The sequence below is a fragment of the Tasmannia lanceolata genome, unplaced genomic scaffold (genome assembly GCF_043159265.1).
Source record: "Tasmannia lanceolata isolate RefF3 unplaced genomic scaffold, GAP_Taslan_0.1 ptg000012l, whole genome shotgun sequence".
NCBI lineage: Eukaryota > Viridiplantae > Streptophyta > Magnoliopsida > Canellales > Winteraceae > Tasmannia > Tasmannia lanceolata.
Genome location: NW_027518689.1, coordinates 4896649 through 4916930, shown reverse-complemented (window position 1 = coordinate 4916930; position 20282 = coordinate 4896649). Strand labels below are relative to the sequence as shown.

The 20282-nt window shown below is 40.2% G+C and overlaps 1 protein-coding gene across 2 annotated transcripts; it reads left to right on the top strand.

The window, feature by feature from the left end:
• The first annotated feature begins 1244 nt into the window (after window positions 1-1244).
• Window positions 1245-16139, top strand: BIR6 (Pentatricopeptide repeat (PPR) superfamily protein). 2 transcript variants are annotated; one of them, XM_077391665.1, is made up of 2 exons: window positions 1245-1570; window positions 13905-16139. In XM_077391665.1, the coding sequence occupies exon 2, from the start codon at window positions 13967-13969 to the stop codon at window positions 15860-15862; it is 1896 nt and encodes a 631-aa protein (XP_077247780.1). In that variant the 5' UTR covers window positions 1245-1570; window positions 13905-13966; the 3' UTR covers window positions 15863-16139. The 2 variants fall into 2 exon arrangements, with proteins under 2 accessions (XP_077247780.1, XP_077247778.1); XM_077391663.1 differs by lacking the exon at window positions 1245-1570 and adding an exon at window positions 13321-13422.
• Window positions 16140-20282: the final 4143 nt, after the last annotated feature.

Sequence of the window (20282 nt, the reverse complement as noted above, 5' to 3'; positions counted from 1 at the left end):
CCAAAAAAAAAAAAAAATTGCTTTCAAGTCGGCCAAAATATGTTGTCTGTTCAACTTTGGCATTCGCGCGTTACATGCGCTCTGCCAAAGAGGGGCATCTGTAGACACCCCATTTTGATCGAACCCTAATTTTCAAAATTGAATAAAATTCCGAAGTCGAGCAGGTGCCTTAAAGTCAACCTGAGTCCCGAAAGATTTATCCTTATGTAAATTCGAGAAGGCAGAAGAGGGGTGCATTATCAAACATGTGTGTCAATACCAACCCCGCGTGTAGCAAAAAAAGAGCGATATATTTGTCCCTTTTATTACTTGGGACAGCCTACTCAAGTGCAAAAAGGAAGAAATAAAATGCTAGATGGAGGTTGCCCATTGAAGAAATGGGGTGATATCATTTCCCTTTAGGGCCATCTGAACTAGGGTTTTAAGGACGGAATCTTCCTCATTTTCTCTCCCAAGAGTCCCCTCATTTAGAGCCAAAGAAAGAAAGAAAGAAAGAAAGAAAGAGGTAAAAAGAGGAGAGAGCTTAGAGAGAGGTAGAGGGGAAGAAGGAGCCGCCGGCCGATTACTCTTCCACCACCATCATCGGCACCACCACTTCCACCGTCCCTATCTTCACCATCTCATCTATACCTAAACGCATTCCCTTCCACCGTTTTCCTCTATTTTAGAACCCTAAACCTCTGCAGCCACCTCCATCAGCCAACACAACCCCTTTTCCTAACAGCCACCTCCATTGATTCCGGCGGGAATCTCACCGGAATCCGACTGTGGTCACCTTCACCATCAACCTCCTCTATTTCTACCCCTATCTCATCTCTGCCATTAACCTATCACCAATCCAGCCACCAAATCTACCCGAGCCAACCACTATTAAAACCCCATTTCCCCACCTCCAAGCCCACCACTTCAAAACCCATATCTCTAATCCCGTTGGAAACCCAAACCCATTTTCAGAAAAAAGAAGAGAAAGATAGCTGAGAGAGAGAGAGAGAGAGAGAGAGAGAGAAACTTGGAGAGGAAGATCGGGTCTCCTACCATACTCCGGTCATCTTCTCCGGCCGGCATCTCACCATCTCCATCTAGATCTTTTTCAACCTCTCAAACCCCATTTTCCAAAATCCAAAAAAAACTACAACTCATTCCCCATCTTCTCCGCCACCATTTCTACCTCAAACCCATTTTGCTTAACCCCAAACCATCTTCATTTACCCCCACCGTCGTCTCCACCATTTTCTCAGACTCCTCCATTCATCTAAAACCCATCTCGAAACCGCATTTCCCTCAATAGATTTGGCGATTCTCATCAATAGATGCAATCTCCGGGCAGCCACCATCAATTTTCCGGCCATTTTCTCCTCCGCTGACGAACCTTGTCAATTCCCGCAAGTTGGCCGGCGCTCCCCACCGAATCATCATCCGAAGAAGAAGAGTAAGAGATCCGACTACATTTCCCTTGCTCTGCCATTTCCGGCCTTCTTCATTGCCGCTGACCATCACTAACATCCAATCTAAGAAGGAGAAAAGTCTCGGAACTGACTTCCTGACAAGGATTCCATCTCTGAAATTTCAGGTAATTCATTCCCGTAGCTCATTTCCTTTTGTTCATTTCTTTGTGGATTGCATCTGAAATGTTGATTTGATAAGAAGTTGGTCATTTGACCCAATTCTCCTGTTCCTAATACATTTTGTTAGAATGGTTTAGTCATATAGGTCTGGATTGTTTGAATAGAAAGAATAAATCATTAAACCTATTAGATGATTTGTATCAGAGCCTGCTGTTCTTATTCGGGCATGCTACTTCTGCACTTTGTTTTTGTCTTAATATCTTTTGTGAGAAATGATAATAGCCCAACCAAATTCAGATGGTTGCCACCCCTAATTGGTAATAATCCAAGCAATGCTTTGTCAGGTTTCGATTTCATTCTTCTACTGATGATAATATAGCCCTGTTTTAATGAGTTAATTTTCTTTTTAGGGTGTTAATATTATCAAGCATTAAATATTATATTCTCTAGGTGAGTCTTTTGTTCATACTTGCATCCCTTTAACTCATGCATGCGGTTTGTTGGGTAGATGTTGAATCTGTTCTGCAAATGTGCGTATTTTATTCCTTATGTTCATAATTTGGATAAAGGAGTGAGTAGCAAGAACTTAAAATGTTGTTGTCCTGTAATTGCCATAAGTTGAAGTATTGATATGAGGGTAATGTTCTGTCCTTATATGAACTATATTGTTGATACTCTTGAGGTGCAGTGATGACATGATACATGAGATAGGGTCAAATTGCAGTCTATCTTACCAATCCAAATTTTATTGTGGTGTTGAATTCTTGAAATTTTGCTTATGTTGTGACTATGTAGAGTCACTAATAGCATAGGGTATCATTCTGGCTCCTTTGGATTGTAGCAGTCTTGGGGATCATCTAGTAGTATGCTTCGTAGTGACGAAATTTTGGAAGGTAATCATAGAGGACGGGCATTCACACCAATGCTTTTAATAGCGGTAATCTCTTGTTAGCCTTTTATGATTTGTATCTTGATGAAGTCTGTTAATCCAATATCCAACAGAGGAAAGTTGTGGCTGACCTGATAATGCCGTCATTAGATTATCGAAGGTGAGTCTTAGTTACTGATCGTTGATGATAGCATTACCAAATCTTAGAAATTGTGCTGTACTTCTTTTATTCTCTTAATGCTTATCAATCCAGCGTATTTCTTTGAAAGAAATCATTGTCCGTGTTCGAACCATAGTTACTATTCGACTCGATTTGTCTTTTTCCATATTAGTCAAATAGCTATGGTGGTCATTTGAAAATTATGATATTTCTGATGACCTTGCTTTTCTTTACAACTGGAGAAGAGTAGGGATTATGCTGTTGGTAGAGTATAATATCTATGTTAATACCATTGACAAGGTGTATTAATACAGGTATCGATTTCAGCATGCTTCTTCTAGTTGAGTGTTTACCCATATTCATTTCGAAATTGCTATGAGTCCTAGTTTATCCTTTCTTCCTATAGTTGGGTAACTTGAGATCTTCTTTTAGAGGTTATAAGAGCTTTGGGCTCTCTCTTTTTTTTTTAAAATGATTAAAGGCAGGGGCAGTTAGTGCTACTATAAGGATATGTGGGTAGTGCATTCTTCTTCAAAAGTCTGACATTTGCAATATTATAAAGGTGCCATCTATGACCTTATATTCCCGTATTAGAAGTTCATGTTGGTGTGACCACATGATAGTGTCCATTATATCATGTCTTGTAGATGAAGAGGCTATTCGGAGCCCCTTTCTATTTTTCTCTGCTTCTCTTCCGAGCTTTGTTTAAGTATTCGGGTTTCATATGAGATTCCTTGAGCTTTTTTCTTGTCATCGAAATTTTCATTAGAGTCAAAGTTTCTCCGGCATTTGATCTTTCTATTGATTTACAAGAATTTCCTCTCAGGTTTGAAGACGACATTATGTCTCCTGAGCCAACCTTATCCCTTCTTGTCTTAGGATTTTACAGGTTTAAGGATCTCCTCAAGGTCATATTTTTCATATCCATAGGATTGTTTTCTAGGGTCTTGTCCTTCATTTTAGGAAGTTATCTTGTCCAGTAGCTTAGACATCTTTTCTAACATATGGGCGATGAAGGCGTTAGCCCAAGCCCATCCTTAGGGGACTTGCTCAGTCCAAGTAGCATACCCCTCCTTTGTATAGTAGACTTGCCTAGTCTTTTAGACTCCTTTTAGATATTAGAACCCTTCTCATTGCAAGGGCGATGAAAGAGTTATCTAGAGACCCACTAGGAGACACACTCTGTCTCACTAAGGTATTTCTCCCTTGGAGACAAGCCTTGTTGTTTAAAGCCTCTCCCTTTGAGAGTCTATTTTAGTTTAGTAGAGAGTTCACCCATAGGAGGCATGCCTTGCCTCATTTACAGAGCCCCTATTTGGAGACAAGCCTTGTCTCATTTAGAGAGTCTCCCTTTTAGGAGGCTTACATAGCCCCATGTTAGAGCCCCCCTTGTCTTTTAGAGAGTCCTTGACTCATTCTCTTTTTGGTAGCGTTATTAGAAAGTCACTGACTCATTTGCCGCCCTTCTTTAGTGTGGTTAGCTAGGAGTTCCTCTTTTAGAGTTGCTGTCTTTCTTCTTTATTCGAGACTAACTCAGTCTTATTAGAGCTTTCCTGCTTGAGATCTTAGATTGTTTTCACTGTTCTTGGGACGCTGGTTGACTTGTTGTGGATCGTCTCTTTGAGACACTAGTTGCTTATTCGGGGTTTCCCCCTTTTGCTTTAGGGCTTTGCCCTAATTTGTGGTTATGCTTATGTGTTCTTGCGTGTTCCTTTTAAGAGTGAAAGCATTTAGAGGTCCAAAACATTGGAATACTTTAAAAATATCAAAAACATTGAAATATCTTAAAATTAAAAAAAACATCAGAAATTCAAAACATAAAAAAACATTTGAAAGCTTTAAAACCATCTAAAGTGTCGAGTGTTTTTAGGAGCGTAGTTTAGGAGAGTTCATTTCGAACTACGTTGGCTTGATCCTCTTCCACGAGGTACGTAGTGCAGCTTGGGATCCATATCCCAAGTCCAACCAAACTTTGTAAATAAATCATTTAACCCTTTTAAAAATACCAAAAATCTTCCAAAACATTGTTTTCGAAAAAATCTTCCTCTAGAGTTAGGACTTTGTCTTAGATAGGGAGTTTTAGAGTTAAGGTTTTGTCTTTGATTTGTTGTCTGTTTGTGGTGTGCTTGTTTTAGAGTTAGGGGTTTGTCCTAGAGTTATAGGAGCGCCTCCGTCCGGTCAGCTGGCGATCTACATCGCCGATTGATGATTAGAATAGGATGCATTAGGTCCCCCCTTTGTTTTTCTTAAGAAACACAGCCTAGTTACACATAGGTTGTAGGAACCACCTGCATTAGCTTAAGGCTAACCTGCATTTAGTTATGGCATATAGGGTGTCATAAAATCTACAATTCACTGAAATCTAAATGATCGCCCAAGAAGCTTTAAGAACTAGTCCGGTCTTTTAGGTCGAGTATAGGATAGAGGTCTAGGTGTCTTATGTATCCTAGCTTAGAATAGGCGCGAAGAACTACGTTGCTCTGATTTTCGTGGAGGCGGGGATACGTAGGCTTCTTTGGATGAACATCAGACCATTCAAGGACTCGGGCTAAATCATTTAGAGTCTTAGGATTTGTTGTGTTGTTATATTGTATATTTTGTTGTGTTTTCTTACTTTCTTGTGCAGACCCTATACCTGTAGCTGTAGCATGCATGTGTTTGTCCGCCAAAAATTAGACACCAGCTAGGTATGTCACTCATAACCTAGTTGTGATTAGGCGACACATTTTTTATTTTGTTTTGTATGTGCTTATTATTTCATCCTCTGGTCATGCATGATTAGGTAGACGTCTTCCCGGGGATATTTTGTTCCCATTTCACATGATTTTACCCAAAATTCTTTTGAGTTAATGAAAATGGCATGAGAGACCAAGTGCTTGCACTCGGACGAATTGGGGGTGCTGTTCGGACCTTCTCCATTCGTAACCAGGCACGAGCCTATATATATTTCTGGTTATCCATTGCACAGAGGATTTGATTTTGGGGTTCCATGGCCTATCTATGGATAACGATTAAAAGTTATTTTTAGGTATATCTTGGTTTCGAGCCCTGGCTCTGGATCAGGATGTATCTTATTCGTTTTGTATCGCCACTCATGCTATGCCGTGAGAGTGACACCTATTTCGAGAGTTCCTTGGTAGAGCTCTCCTTCACATGTGGAGATCTTTGAGGATTGCAGGGGGATATCGCATCCCTCGTCGCACTCTGTCCTCAGGATCGGGGTCCATAGAGGTTGAAAAGGGGGAAATTCAAAACAGGACAGCAACATGGACTAGTATTCGTGCTGAAACAGGGGACATTAACTAATTCCACACTCCTCTGTCCACACACATGTGCATATACTCTAGCATAAGCACTCCCATTTATACTCTCACATGCTCGTATATGATCATTCCCAACTCAACTTATCTCTCCCTTTGATTAAGAGCTGCAAAATCATGAATTGAACTGCAATGACCCCTTGACAACTACCAAAAAAAAATTCAAGAGATGAATCTATCTCCTTATCAGGACAGGGGTAGTAGGAGTATCAATTAGCCTCAAACAAAAGGGAACTATGCCCAGATCTATTAATGATTATATGGGGGGGCTGATCTAAGGCAAAGTGAATAGGATAAGCACACAGGAACCAGGATTAGAAGATGTATTCCCATCAAAGATGTGATCCGGTCCATTAGATTTCACAGATTATGCAAGAACATGACAGATAGAATGACCCTAAACTGCTAGTATATCAAGTAAAATTGCAAAAGAGAAGAATTCATCAAGTTACCTAAATGTATGATCTAAACATGAATTAAATAAGGTAAAATTACCTGAGATAGAGCCTAAGATTAAGGTCAGTCCCGCAATACGCCCTTCATCGGAGCGTTCTGATGGAGAATTTCCTTGTCCAAGATCGGAACTGAGGCGGCTTGGCAGACGGTGGTGGAATTAGGGTCTGATGGGTTTCACCAAAAAAGTGAAAATGGAGCAATTGAGGAGGAATGGGTTTTGCAGAGGCAATTAAAATAGGGGCTGTTGGAATTTTAATGAAGAAGTTGGACCTCGGTGGTGAGGGGAATAGACATGGTATTGGAGGCTGAGATGATAAAAGGGGTTGGGCGAAGTGGGGTTGCAATGGAGGCGAAAATGGGGCTGGATTTGCAGAGATGGCCGATGGTGGAGATGGAGGTCGAGGAAGAGGATAGTGGAGATGATGGTGGTGGGCCTCCAAAACCTAGCAAATCTCCTCTTGCTCTCTCTGCCTCTCTCTCTCTCTCTCTCTCTCTCTCTCTCTCTCTCTCTCTCTCTCTCGACCGAATGGGATCCCTTCCCTGATAAAACCCTAATTGAAGAAAATCCGGATCTGCTTGAGGAAAAACAGAGGATGGCCGGAGATTGAAGTGGTGGCTGAGATGGTAGCTTGGCCGCATTCCGGCCGGAGAAGAAGAATCACAGGGGAAAAGTGATTAGGGTTTGGGGCTGCTATGAATGGGAAAAATAATAGTGTGGGTTTGAAGGTGGGTTTGCCGGAGGTGGAGGTGGCTGGGAAGATAAAGATAGGGAAAAAAATGAAATGGGCTCGGTAGAATCTGTGATGGAGAGGGCATGGAGAAGATGATGGAAAGGGGTTAGGAAGAAGGTGCAATGGGTTCATTAATGGAGTTCGGTGATGGTGGCGGCCATTGGAGCTAGAGCTCCCTCTCTCCCTTTTCTTCTCTCTGCTCTATTCCTAGCAGCTAGGGCTTTTGCAAATGAAAAATGAGACCCCCCTTTGCATAAGCTACCCGAACTTTTCTTTTATAAGCTAGAGGGAGTGTGCTGATATTAGCACCTCTAAGCTTTCATAATTGCATTCCTTTGAAAATGGTATATATTAGGCCCTTTGGCTTCCCTTAGAAAACCCTAGGCGATGGTATTGGCACAAAGGTTTTGACCCTTTTTATCTTCCTTTGCTTTTTATACAACCCTTCATTCGGTGGTCTAATTCCATGGAAACTTATTTGACTTCGGGACCTTATTGGATTTTAGAAATTTATCTAATTTTGGGAGAAAAAGGAGTCCGGTCAAAATGGGGTGTCTACACTTTTAAGGACTTGGAATTTATGGAGAGTCGTGTAAAGATTCATGCATGACCTTTATGATTAAGGATTCATGTATGACTCTTAGAAGACTCACCTATAAATACATGAATCCATTAATGGTCACCTTTCGGTTGCTACTTGAACTCTATAAATAGAGCCTTCATTCTAACATCTAGAGACACTAAGAAAGGAAACTACTCTAAAGCCTCTAAAGATAATAGAAAGTGTGATTCATTAGAGAGCTTGCCTGATCGGATTGTTGAGCGGTGCATTACAACAATCCATTCTCCTGTTGTTCCTGGAGGTGGTTCGGTCATTTGATCCTTACACTGGAGTTGGGCCGAATAACACTTTAAGGTGGGCGTTCAAAGACGTACGACAGTATCACAATCAAGATCTTTTGTAATCCATCCTCCATTCAAGTCAGTATAATTTATAGTTTTGCACTATTTTCTTAGTTACAATGAATAAAACTCCATTTTTTTAGGCAAACGTTTTAAACACGTTTCTTTGGTCAATTTTCCAATTTTTACCACCACCATATTTTGTAAATGACGAAATTCTAAACTCATTTTCTTGTGTTTCAGTTTTTTACTACATTTTTTTTTGAACCACTACTATATTAAACTCAATTTTTGCTGTCCCATTTTTTTTTGCCGAATCATGTTTTGCTAACTATGAAAGCTCCTTTATACATTACTTGTTACTTCGTATAATATATTGTTCCAATTTAAAGAACATTTACACTTGTGTTTCTATTACAAAATACGCTCAAGGCAAGCAACACATCAAGCAATGCTGCACAGTTCACACCACAATCCAACGCCATCTTTTACATTATTCGGTAGAATGGCAAATGATTTCCTATGGATTTCCTCAATAGATCGAAGGGCTATGATCATCCTATGGAAATGAGTTTTTGGGCACAACCTATTTTATGTTATAGCCCATCATATGGACGGTTTGGGTCATCATATGGTGTAAGCCGTACAGTACTTTTAGAAAAATAAGGGACTATTAGGGCTGGCACCATATAAAATCTCCTATTGAGATTCAGCTAGCATAATAAAATCAACCGAGAGCCCGAGAGGAGCTAGTTGTGGTCTCATTCCCTTTCCATTTGGTGATTCATGATGCTAGGGACAATATTTTCAGGGCATGATAGGCAAGCCAGATATTCAATCCAGAGGTGAAACGAAGTACCCTTCCCTACTATTTAAGCAACACTACTCTGCTTATGTTGGAGAAAATTTATGGGATGATGAGAGATAGTTTGAGGGAGGAGATCAGCTCATTCTTGAATTTAGGACACATGAAATTCATGATTCAATACACACTGCGTGTCTTGCATTTGGCAATGACTAAATCCTACAAACCATATCTACAGGCACCAAGATTTGCAAGAGCAAGAACGATAAGAGGGTCGTCTAAAAGTCTTCATTCAAATGTAGTTGCAAAATAAGCATCAAGCATATGTTGGCAAAGCATTGTGATTGAAAAGATGAGACCATTAATGACAGAAGATTCCATCAACATGCCAAACACCTCCCTACCTAGGAGGTGGTATTCCGATTCTTTTACCTTTGGAATGAAATTTTAATTAGAATTTTGTAATTAAATTTTTTACCCATTCGGTTTTTAGGAGAATCGAAATAGGAATTATAATAGGGTGTTCAATTGACATAATCTTTGGGGCATTTACGATCCGAAATAGGATCTATTAGATGGACGGTCAGATCTATAAAGTGGCTTCATTTTAATTCAACGATGTCTGCCTGGAGCATTCCTTTCTACTGGGACAGGAATTGCCTAGGTGTGTAACTCGGGTCGGGTTGGATCGGGTTGAGGCCAACCCTAGCCCAACCCGAGATAGCATTACCTCAATCCTAACCTGACATAACCCGAGCCTCGGATCGAGATGGTCAACCCTAACCCAACCTGCCTCTAAATCTCTAAACCCCAACCCATCTAATCTGTTTTTTTTCCAAATTGGGTCGAGTTGAGTCGGGTTAATTGGTTTTTGGATCCACATAGGGCTAAACAAAATAATACAAGAAAAAAAAACAAAACCCAAAGAAAATCAAAATAAAATTGGAGGCAGGGTCGGGTTCGAGTCGGGTTTGCAAGGCCTCAACCCTAACCACCGAAATTAAATTGGGTTGGCTTTTCCCAACCCTAACCCAACCCAACCCAACCCAACCCAAGGAAATATAAACCTAACCCAAGACAAAATCGGGTTGAACCCACTGGGTTGGGGTTGAGCCCAACCCAAGTTGCACCCTTAATGTCCCCTTCTTATACCTTCCGTGCCAAATTTCCCAAAAATGGTGGAATTTGACACGGAGAATATTGCTCTTTTCTCTCTCTCTTCTCTTTCTATATTGGTAATGACACCCCATTCCATTACTATACGAGATTAGCAGCCAAGCACTACTTATCGCTATTTTACGGGGTAAACCCTAGGTAAATAAAATATTTGCCTCCTCCCTATTGACTGCTTGTATACCACTAATCTACAAGATAACAACCTACAGCCAAACATTTATGATTCAGCATTCGATAAGACAAGTGTAAAACAAGAAGATTCGTCCCATTATAAAAATGGTCTTGCAGATAACAGCCCTTTTGCATAATTGTGATCCCACTAGGGGCGGCAAAATTGGCTGAACCGAGCCGAAACCGAACCGAACATTTGGTTTTGGTTTGGTTAAACCAAACCACCGATTCAAATTTCGGTTTGGGGATCAAACCAAACCAAAACTGAATATTTCCAAAACCGAAATTTGAATCGGTGGTTTGGTTTAACCAAACCGAAACCAAATGTTCGGTTCGGTTTCGGCTCGGTTCGGCCAATTTTGCCACCCCTAGTGGGATCACAATTCTGCGAAAGGGTTGTTATCTGCAAGACCATTTTTATAATGGGACGAATCTTCTTGTTTTACACTTGTCTTATCGAATGCTGAATCATAAATGTTTGGCTGTAGGTTGTTATCTTGTAGATTAGTGGTATACAAGCAGTCAATAGGGAGGAGGCAAATATTTCATTTACCTAGGGTTTACCTCGTAGAATAGCGATAAGTAGTGCTTGGTTGCTAATCTCGTATAGTAATGGAATGGGGTGTCATTACCAATATAGAAAGAGAAGAGAGAGAGAAAAGAGCAATATTCTCCGTGTCAAATTCCACGATTTTTGGGAAATTTGACACGGAAGGTATAAGAAGGGGACATTAAGGGTGCAACTTGGGTTGGGCTCATCCCCAACCCAGTGGGTTCAACCCGATTTTGTCTTGGGTTAGGTTGGCATTTCCTTGGGTTGGATTGGGTCGGGTTAGGGTTGGGAAAAGCCAACCCAATTTAATTTCAGTGGTTAGGGTTGAGGCCTTGCAAACCCGACCCTGCCTCCAATTTTATTTTGATTTTCTTTGGGTTTTGTTTTTTTTTCTTGTATTATTTTGTTTGGCCCTATGTGGATCCAATTAACTCGACCCAATTTGAAAAAAAAAAGATCAGATGGGTTGGGGTTTAGAGATTTAGAGGCGGGTTGGGTTAGGGTTGACCATCTCGATCCAAGGCTCGGGTTATGTCAGGTTAGGATTGAGGTAATGCTATCTCCGGTTGGGCTAGGGTTGGCCTCAACCCGACCCAAGTTACACACCTAGGCAATTCCTGTCCCAGTAGAAAGGAATGCTCCAGGCAGACATCGTTGAATTAAAATGAAGCCACTTTATAGATCTGATCGTCCATCTAATGGATCGTAAATGCCCCAAAGATTATGTCAATTGAACACCCTATTTTGATTCTCCTAAAAACCGAATGGGTAAAAAATTTAATTACAAAATTCTAATTAAAATTTCATTCCAAAGGTAAAAGAATCGGAATACCACCTCCTAGGTAGGGAGGTGTTTGGCATGTTGATGGAATCTTCTGTCATTAATGGTCTCATCTTTTCAATCACCTGAATCAGAATACCACCTCTTCAGCTGATGGAATCTTCTGTCATTAATCGGAATACCACCTCTTCAGGTGATTGAAAAGATGAGACCATTAATGACAGAAGATTCCATCAACATGCCAAACACCTCCCTACCTAGGAGGTGCTATTTCGATTCTTTTACCTTTGGAATGAAACTCTTTCTTCAGGTGATTGAAAAGATGAGACCATTAATGACAGAAGATTCCATCAACATGCCAAACACCTCCCTACCTAGGAGGTGGTATTCCGATTCTTTTACCTTTGGAATGAAATTTTAATTAGAATTTTGTAATTAAATTTTTTACCCATTCGGTTTTTAGGAGAATCGAAATAGGAATTATAATAGGGTGTTCAATTGACATAATCTTTGGGGCATTTACGATCCGAAATAGGATCTATTAGATGGACGGTCAGATCTATAAAGTGGTTTCATTTTAATTCAACGATGTCTGCCTGGAGCATTCCTTTCTACTGGGACAGGAATTGCCTAGGTGTGTAACTCGGGTCGGGTTGGATCGGGTTGAGGCCAACCCTAGCCCAACCCGAGATAGCATTACCTCAATCCTAACCTGACATAACCCGAGCCTCGGATCGAGATGGTCAACCCTAACCCAACCCGCCTCTAAATCTCTAAACCCCAACCCATCTAATCTGTTTTTTTTCCAAATTGGGTCGAGTTGAGTCGGGTTAATTGGTTTTTGGATCCACATAGGGCCAAACAAAATAATACAAGAAAAAAAAAAAAAAAAACCTAAAGAAAATCAAAATAAAATTGGAGGCAGGGTCGGGTTTGCAAGGCCTCAACCCTAACCACCGAAATTAAATTGGGTTGGCTTTTCCCAACCCAACCCAAGGAAATGCCAACCTAACCCAAGACAAAATCGGGTTGAACCCTCAACCCCAACCCAAGTTGCACCCTTAATGTCCCCTTCTTATACCTTCCGTGCCAAATTTTCCAAAAATGGTGGAATTTGACACTGAGAATTTTGCTCTTTTCTCTCTCTCCTCTTTCTATATTGGTAATGACACCCCATTCCATTACTATACGAGATTAGTAGCCAAGCACTACTTATCGCTATTCTACGAGGTAAACCCTAGGTAAATAAAATATTTGCCTCCTCCCTATTGACTGCTTGTATACCACTAATCTACAAGATAACAACCTACAGCCAAACATTTATGATTCAGCATTCGATAAGACAAGTGTAAAACAAGAAGATTCGTCCCATTAAAAAAATGGTCTTGCAGATAACAGCCCTTTTGCAGAATTGTGATCCCACTAGGGGTGGCAAAATTGGCTGAACCGAACCGGAACCGAGCCGAAACCGAACCGAACATTTGGTTTCGGTTTGGTTCGGTTTGGGGATCAAACCGAATATTTCCAATTATTATGAGTAAGGGGTGGCAAAATTGGCGGAACCGAGCCGAAACCGAACCGTTTCGGTTTGGTAAAACCAAACCGATTCAAATTTCAGTTCGGTTCGGTTTGGGGGTCGAACCGAAAACCGAATCGAAACCGAGCCATTGCCACCACTAGATCCCACTATAGTACTAAGATATAGGGCGAGCTACAATTTGCAGAACTCCCACGAACTACAGTAGTAGTCCTCGAGATCTTGCTCTATGAAATATACCTAATAAAACTTTGTTAAACCCTCTCTCTCTCTCTCTCTCTCTCTCTCTCTCTCTGAGCATCGAAGATGAAAGGGTTTTGGGGCTGAAAGTGGGATTTTTTATAGCCCTCTATTTATTCAGATCTTTTTTGCGAGGTGGGTTTTATTCTCTCACTTTTTTTCATCCAATCTTACTTCTGTTCTCTCTTTATGTTTTTGTTCTTCACATTGGTTTCTCTCTCTGAACAAGTTATGAACTCATATTCACAACCCCCCTTATATTGATTTTGATTTTCTCTCACTGTTAAGAGTAAGCCAAAAGAGACTCAAATCTCTCTCTCTCTCTCTCTCTCTCTCTCTCTCTCTCTCTCTCTCTCTCTCTCTCTCTCTCTCTCTCTTGTTCACACTGATCAGACCATTCTAACCGAAAATCTCTGGCCTGTAAACAAACCATTTTTATAGAAAAGAGCTTATTTGGCTTTGACCATTTGTTTACAAACCATTAATGGTACGATTAGGATCTTTAGATTGGTCGAGAACAAAGTTTTTTAAAAGTTATTTCTCTGTAAAACCCCATTTCTCTTATGGCTTCATTATTGTGACAAATGAATTCAAATTTGCTGCTTGTATTAATGCAGAGATCAATGGGAGCTTCATTCTTGTGAGGAAGAAACAAAAAATTCTGTTTACTTCATACACAATGCAGAGAGCAAAGGGAATTCTGGCATCTGTTGGACTCTTGGACACTCTTCTCCTTGTGCGAACGTCAAGAACTCGGCCTCTGCACTACCAGGTGACTCGTTACTCTGATCATTTGTTATTTCATCCTTACTGTCTGCCACAAAACAATCATGGCTATGGCTCTGTTAATACTCAACAAATCCTTCATTTCTCATCACAAGCGAACTCCGTGGTGAAATTGTTTTTGGCTAACAAATCATCAGAAGAGGTAGAGAATGAGTTAGAAAAATTCAATCCCATTTTAACCCATGAATCGGTTATTTACGTTTTGAAGAAACTTGATAAGAACCCAATAAAAGCAGTTGATTTTTTCAAATGGGTTACTGATAAAAATGAGTCTAAGCTTAGCAACACAGCGTACAGTTTGATGCTACGGATTTTGGGTCACAAGGATTGGATGAAGGAGTTTTGGGTTATGGTTAGGGAGATGACAGATAAAGGGTATGAAATCGATAAGGAGACGTATGCGACACTTTTGGAAACTTTCGGGAGGGAAAAGATGGCAAGTGAGGCTTCTTCTCTGACCAAATTCTTCTCTAAGATGGAAGAAAGGGCTGCCATGGATGCCAGTGTTAGCACAATAGTTGGGATTCTTCTTGAATCGGATTGGAGTGAAGGAGTTAAGAAGAAGTTGGAGGATCTTAAGCTTTCTTTGTCAGATACAACTGTGCTAAAGGTCTTAAGGGAAGTTCATAAACACCCTTTGAGGGCTTTGAGCTTTTTCCATTGGCTTAGGGAGCATCAAGATTATAAATACACTGCTGTTACTTATAATGCGATTGTTAGGATTCTTGGGCAGGAGGATTCTATTGAGCAATTTTGGAGCATGATCAAGGAAATGAAGAGTGAAGGGCATGACATGGATATTGACACGTATGTAAAGGTCTTGAGGCAGTTCCAGAAGAGGAAGATGGTGAAGGAAGCGGTTGAGCTTTACGAATTTATGATGGAGGGCCCATATAAGCCTTCATTTCAAGATTGTAGCTTACTTTTACGGATGATTTCTGTGAGTGGCAAACCAGATCTGGATTTGGTTTTTAGAGTCGTGAAGAGTTACGAGGAAGCCGGGCATTCTCTTACAAAGGCTATTTATGATGGGATCCATAGATCTTTGACCAGTGTGGGGAGGTTTGATGAAGCCGAAAAGATTTTGAGGAGCATGAAGAATGCGGGCTTCGAACCGGATAATATTACTTATAGTCAACTGGTGTTTGGACTCTGTAAGGCTGAGAGGCTCGATGAAGCCTGCAAGGTTTTGGATGACATGAAAACTCTGGGTTGTGTTCCTGATGTGAAGACTTGGACAATTTTGATTCAAGGGCATCTTTTTGTGGATGAAGTGGAGAAGGCATTGTTATGTTTCACAAAAATGATGGAAAAGAATTGTGCTGCTGATGCTGATCTATTGGAAGTCTTGGTAAATGGTTTGTGTAGTAAGAATAGGGTTGATGGTGCATATGCTTTGATTGTCGAAATGGTGGATAAGGTACGTTTAAAACCTTGGCAGGCTACATATAAACATTTGATTCAGAAACTACTAGGGGAAGGGAAACTCGAAGAAGCACTTAACCTTCTCCGCTTGATGAAAAGCCACAACTATCCTCCATTTCCAGAGCCTTTCATTTGCTATATAGCCAAGTCTGGGACGGTAGAAGATGCTAGACAATTTTTGAAAGTATTGGTGGTAAAAAACTTCCCATCTTCTTCGGTGTATCTTAAAGTTTTTCAATCCTTCTTTGAGGAAGGTAGGGATTCTGAGGCCCAAGATTTGCTTCACAAGACCCCCCATCATATCCGCAACCATAATGACATTTTGAATCTCTTTGGTGCTACAAAACTTCAGAAAGTCCTTTGACCTTTTCTATTAAATAGCAATGCTAGATTGAAGCACAGAACCAGTCATGAATGTTTTGATCTTTCTGTTTAATGAAAGCTATCTTTATAAAAAATGTCTCTTGATATTTCATTTTTACATGGATGCTAGATTATTTATTGGTGAATGCTATTGTGGAGCTTAGCTTCCTCCTCAGTCATGTTCTACACCCTAACGGTTTAACCATTAATCAATGTCCATGGCCTCAAGACGGATCTGATCGAATCATCCAAATTATCTAATCATTGTATCTTTTCTCTATCGCATGTACACCTTTTTGCATCCTATTTTTAGCACCCTTTTGTTGTCTATTAATTGAACAGTTAAGGTTCCTCTGGTTGGGTTGATTCTTGAATCACACCTAGTGCAAGGTGGGGCCAAATTAGCATCTAAGAAATTGTTCTCCAAAAAGAACTCAATCAATGTAATTCCATGCCTACTCGGGGGAGCCAATGATTGACACTATCATTCTCACTAACTCAAGTGAGTCAATAGGAGTTTTTGATTGACTCTTCAGGGCCAAAACTGAGTTGTGAATTGATGATTGACTTTGGCAAGTCGTTCATTGACCTGTAGGGTTTTTAAACAGTAGGGCAAACCATGTGGATGGTCGAGAAGTGATACACCCTACAAATGGGGTGGCCTGAGGAAGAAAAGGGCATGAATATATCGTTTCCAGGATGGGTCTGACAAATTAAGTAGGATCCAGATACACTGTCGAAGCTAGGCTCAACTAGATTATTCTTTTGATGGATGCCTGTACTTCCAAGTTCTGGTTGATGGCATATTTGGAAACCATGAAAAAATATTTCATGGAATATCTGTGGCGTAAGAGGACTTAAAGGGGAGTATGAGAAGTCCCTAAAAAATAGGGGGGGAAATACGCTGCTTAGACGAAGAGTTTTTTTTTTTTTTTTTTGTCCAAATTTTCAGCCCACTCTCATTACTTACCCTCTCCCTCCCAACTCCCTATCTCTCTCACCCATCCCAACCCCATCTCACTACTGGATAGATGAAAAATCCTTGAATTTTTATTTCATAGTTGCCAGACAAATTTCTGAGTCATAGAAAATCAAGGTTTTATTTAGAAGTTACCCTAATTACATGGTTTATTGAATGAAGATTACTTTTTGGAATGACCTTGGAAGATCAACCATCATTGGCTTTGTTCGACTCTCTCCCTCCTCGAGCTTCTTTTCTTTTTGTTTTCTTTCTTTTGGATGTACTGGTTTCATTTCTGTCTATCTTGTGTGGTAGTATTGTTCTGAGTCTGATCATCTCGGTCATCTTTTTCATAACAAAGTTGCTACCATTCGAAAAAAATAGTCGATTTCAATTTTCATTTACTTGTGTCTTTTTGGCCTGCCCTATGAGGGCTAACGTCCATAGATTTTAGAGCCCCTGAGACGGATGTTTCATATTCTTTTTTGCATCAAATGCTTCTCAGTTTGTTGCTACAGATCATAAACAACTCTTCTGATAATCAGATTAAAAGAGTTCATTTTTATGGCATTTTTATTGCATTCTGTCAATTCTTTGTCAGATAAGAATGAGATGTCTAGCTTGTGAGCTATACGTGATGGGCTAATGTTTTGATTGGATTCAATAAACCCAGGCTTGCTATTCCAATGGAGAACAGCCCCTAGTAGGATTGTGGAGGTTAGATTTGAGAGTTCTAGTGAGATTTTTTTTCTTTTTAACTTTTGGTAAGCTATGATTGAAGATGCGATCTCGAGGACAAGGGCGATGCAGAAAGCCTTGGCAGAAAGATAGTAGATTTGTGATTTCCTTGAAAACAGGGAAATGTGTCAACTTTTAAAACAAATTTTCACGCAGAACGAGCTAACCAAGCACTGGAAAATTCATTTTCTGTCTGGTGTAATGGCATTAGCAACCTCTTTTAGGGTCTGTTGGGTGTGCTACCCACTCAGTGTTTTTGGTGCAATTTGTGTGTAGGCTGCAATATGGCATTGGGTTTGTGTGTAGGCTGCAATATGGCTATATTTATTGCAGTTCAAGCCAAAATGGCATTGGATTGCACACCCTTCGTTTAGTTGAAACTTGAAAGAGTAGTGACATGAGATAATCAAAGGTTTATTACTAAAAAAGAAAGTTAATACAACAACAGAGCATTAGCCTAACACGGAAAAGAAATCAGAAAGAAAACTGTAGGAGATCAAGACAAACCTCAATATTTTAGTGAAATCTTAACTACCAACTTAGATGCTTGTCCAAACTTGTCAAGGAAGCTGAAAATAAACACCACATTGGAATTACAGATTCGTCTTCCACATCCAGCCTGCCTTGATGACAATGTGGAAGCTCCCCATAAGAGGGAGTGCAATTTGCTTAGTTTTTGCTAATATTGCCTTCATATTATCACTAAAAAGACTAGGAACATCCTAAAAAGTAGCAGGCTTGTTAATAACTGGACCGATTGTTTCATTAGGAGGGAAGGATACCTTAAGAAAAATCTCAGAAATGTGGTTTCTTTTGAATCCAGTTATCAAACCAGACCTTCACCTTGGATCCATTTCTGATCAACCATTGGGAACCAGGAAACAAATGATGTCTCCTTGTAAATATAGCTCTCCAAATGACTTGGGGGTACTTCAAATATGAACGCTATATGAATGGGGATCACTGAGAGGACATGTTTAATCAATAAGATTCCTATGCCACCGTGAATCGGCTGAGATCGTGTCAGTTTGGTTGCACAAAAGCTGGAATGACTTGGGGGTTTTTCTTGGCATTTGGATGCGACATCAGCATAACCCTTTGTTTGGTTGCCAATATAGCATTGAAATCCCTGGAGACTACCTAAATCTTTCCTTGTCTACTAACTTGTCACCCTTGTCTCCTCCCAACAAAATCTAAGCAAAAAACCACAAAAATTGAGTTTTTTTGCTTGGATTTATTGGGAATGATGCTCTCTCTCTTTTGGTAATGACACCTCCTACCACTACTCCATGAGATTGACAACCAACACTACTCACCACTATACTACGAGGTAAGTTCTAGGGAAATCCAAGGCTTCCCTCCTCACTGTTGGGTACTTGCGCCGCTACTCTACAAGGTAAATGCTTGCAATCAAACAAAGCCTCGACGGGTAAATTTACAAAGGGGATCTCGGCTCAAGAACAGTTGGACAAGATGTTGGGGCCTTGCCACAAGAGGAAGACTCCTCATGGCCAGCCATGGTCGTGTGGGCAGACCGTAGCAAACAATGGATCCTCCACTATGGAAAAGTCATTGGGACATTAATGAATCTTCGTCTAATCCTAGATTTTTTTTTATTTTTTTATTTTTGAAATTGTAGCAATTGAGCCAATGGCTATTCCTGATTCCATATTGAATCAATTCCGTATCGATTCAAAATTCGGGAAATGTTATGGTAAAACTTCATTTTGATGTCATTTAAATAAATAATTTTGCATGTCTATGTGTGTTATATGATCATAAGTAGGACCTTGAGTCTATATGTACTATTCCTCTTCTTATAAATTACAATTGTTCGAATTTACAAACTCCCTTTGTTCAAGGAAGCTTTGGAGGAGGAGAGAAGGGCTCGCCAGCTTCGATGGGAAAAAGAGAAGCAGATGAAATAGAGAGACTAGAAAAACTGATAGCAATTTCTTAGAGGATTCCTGAGACTCAAGGGACACTTCAGACAAGGAAGTGAGTATGGAGATCCAAAATCGGATGGGTATGGAGGTCGAAGATAAAGGAAAAGACAAAATGGCTGAGGAAAGCAAGGGGGGCGGGGAAAATGATGTTTTGCCACCTGAGGAATTGGATGAGATGCTGCCTATAGGTGATGTATTTGGGATAGGCTTCGATGATGACTTACAAGCCACGTAGAAACTGTTTTTATCTATGGCGATCAGAGATTTGAAGGAGCGAAGAGAAGCTTGTGCGGAACAGGAGGATGGAAAGAAGGGTGAAAAATTAGGGGCCGAGGGTAGCATACCCTAAAGGAAAGGCCATATGGCCCTGGAAGAGAGTTGGTAAGTCTCCCTAGCTATTCAGAAGTTTTTTTTTTTTTAAAAGAAGAAAGAGAAAAAAGAAGAAGAGAGAAAAAGGAAAATAGTTATCAATTAAAGGAGAATAGAGCCAAGGAAAAACAAAATGGAGTTCAATATCTTGATGACTTCACGAAATGTGTTAATTGGCTAGGAAGTTGACTTCCCTAGGCTTGAGAGGCCTTAGTGTCTTTCGATTAGGATTGATTCCTTCCTTAGTCTATTGCCTGAAGATGTTTTTATATCCAGAGGTACACAATCTCCAATAGTCATGGCTTGAGAGACTCTGTCTTTATCTTAGACTTATTTTTATGGATACTCTTGCCTTGCTATAATTTTTCCTGGAGGATTACAATTGCTTTAGAGTTTCAGAGTTTTAG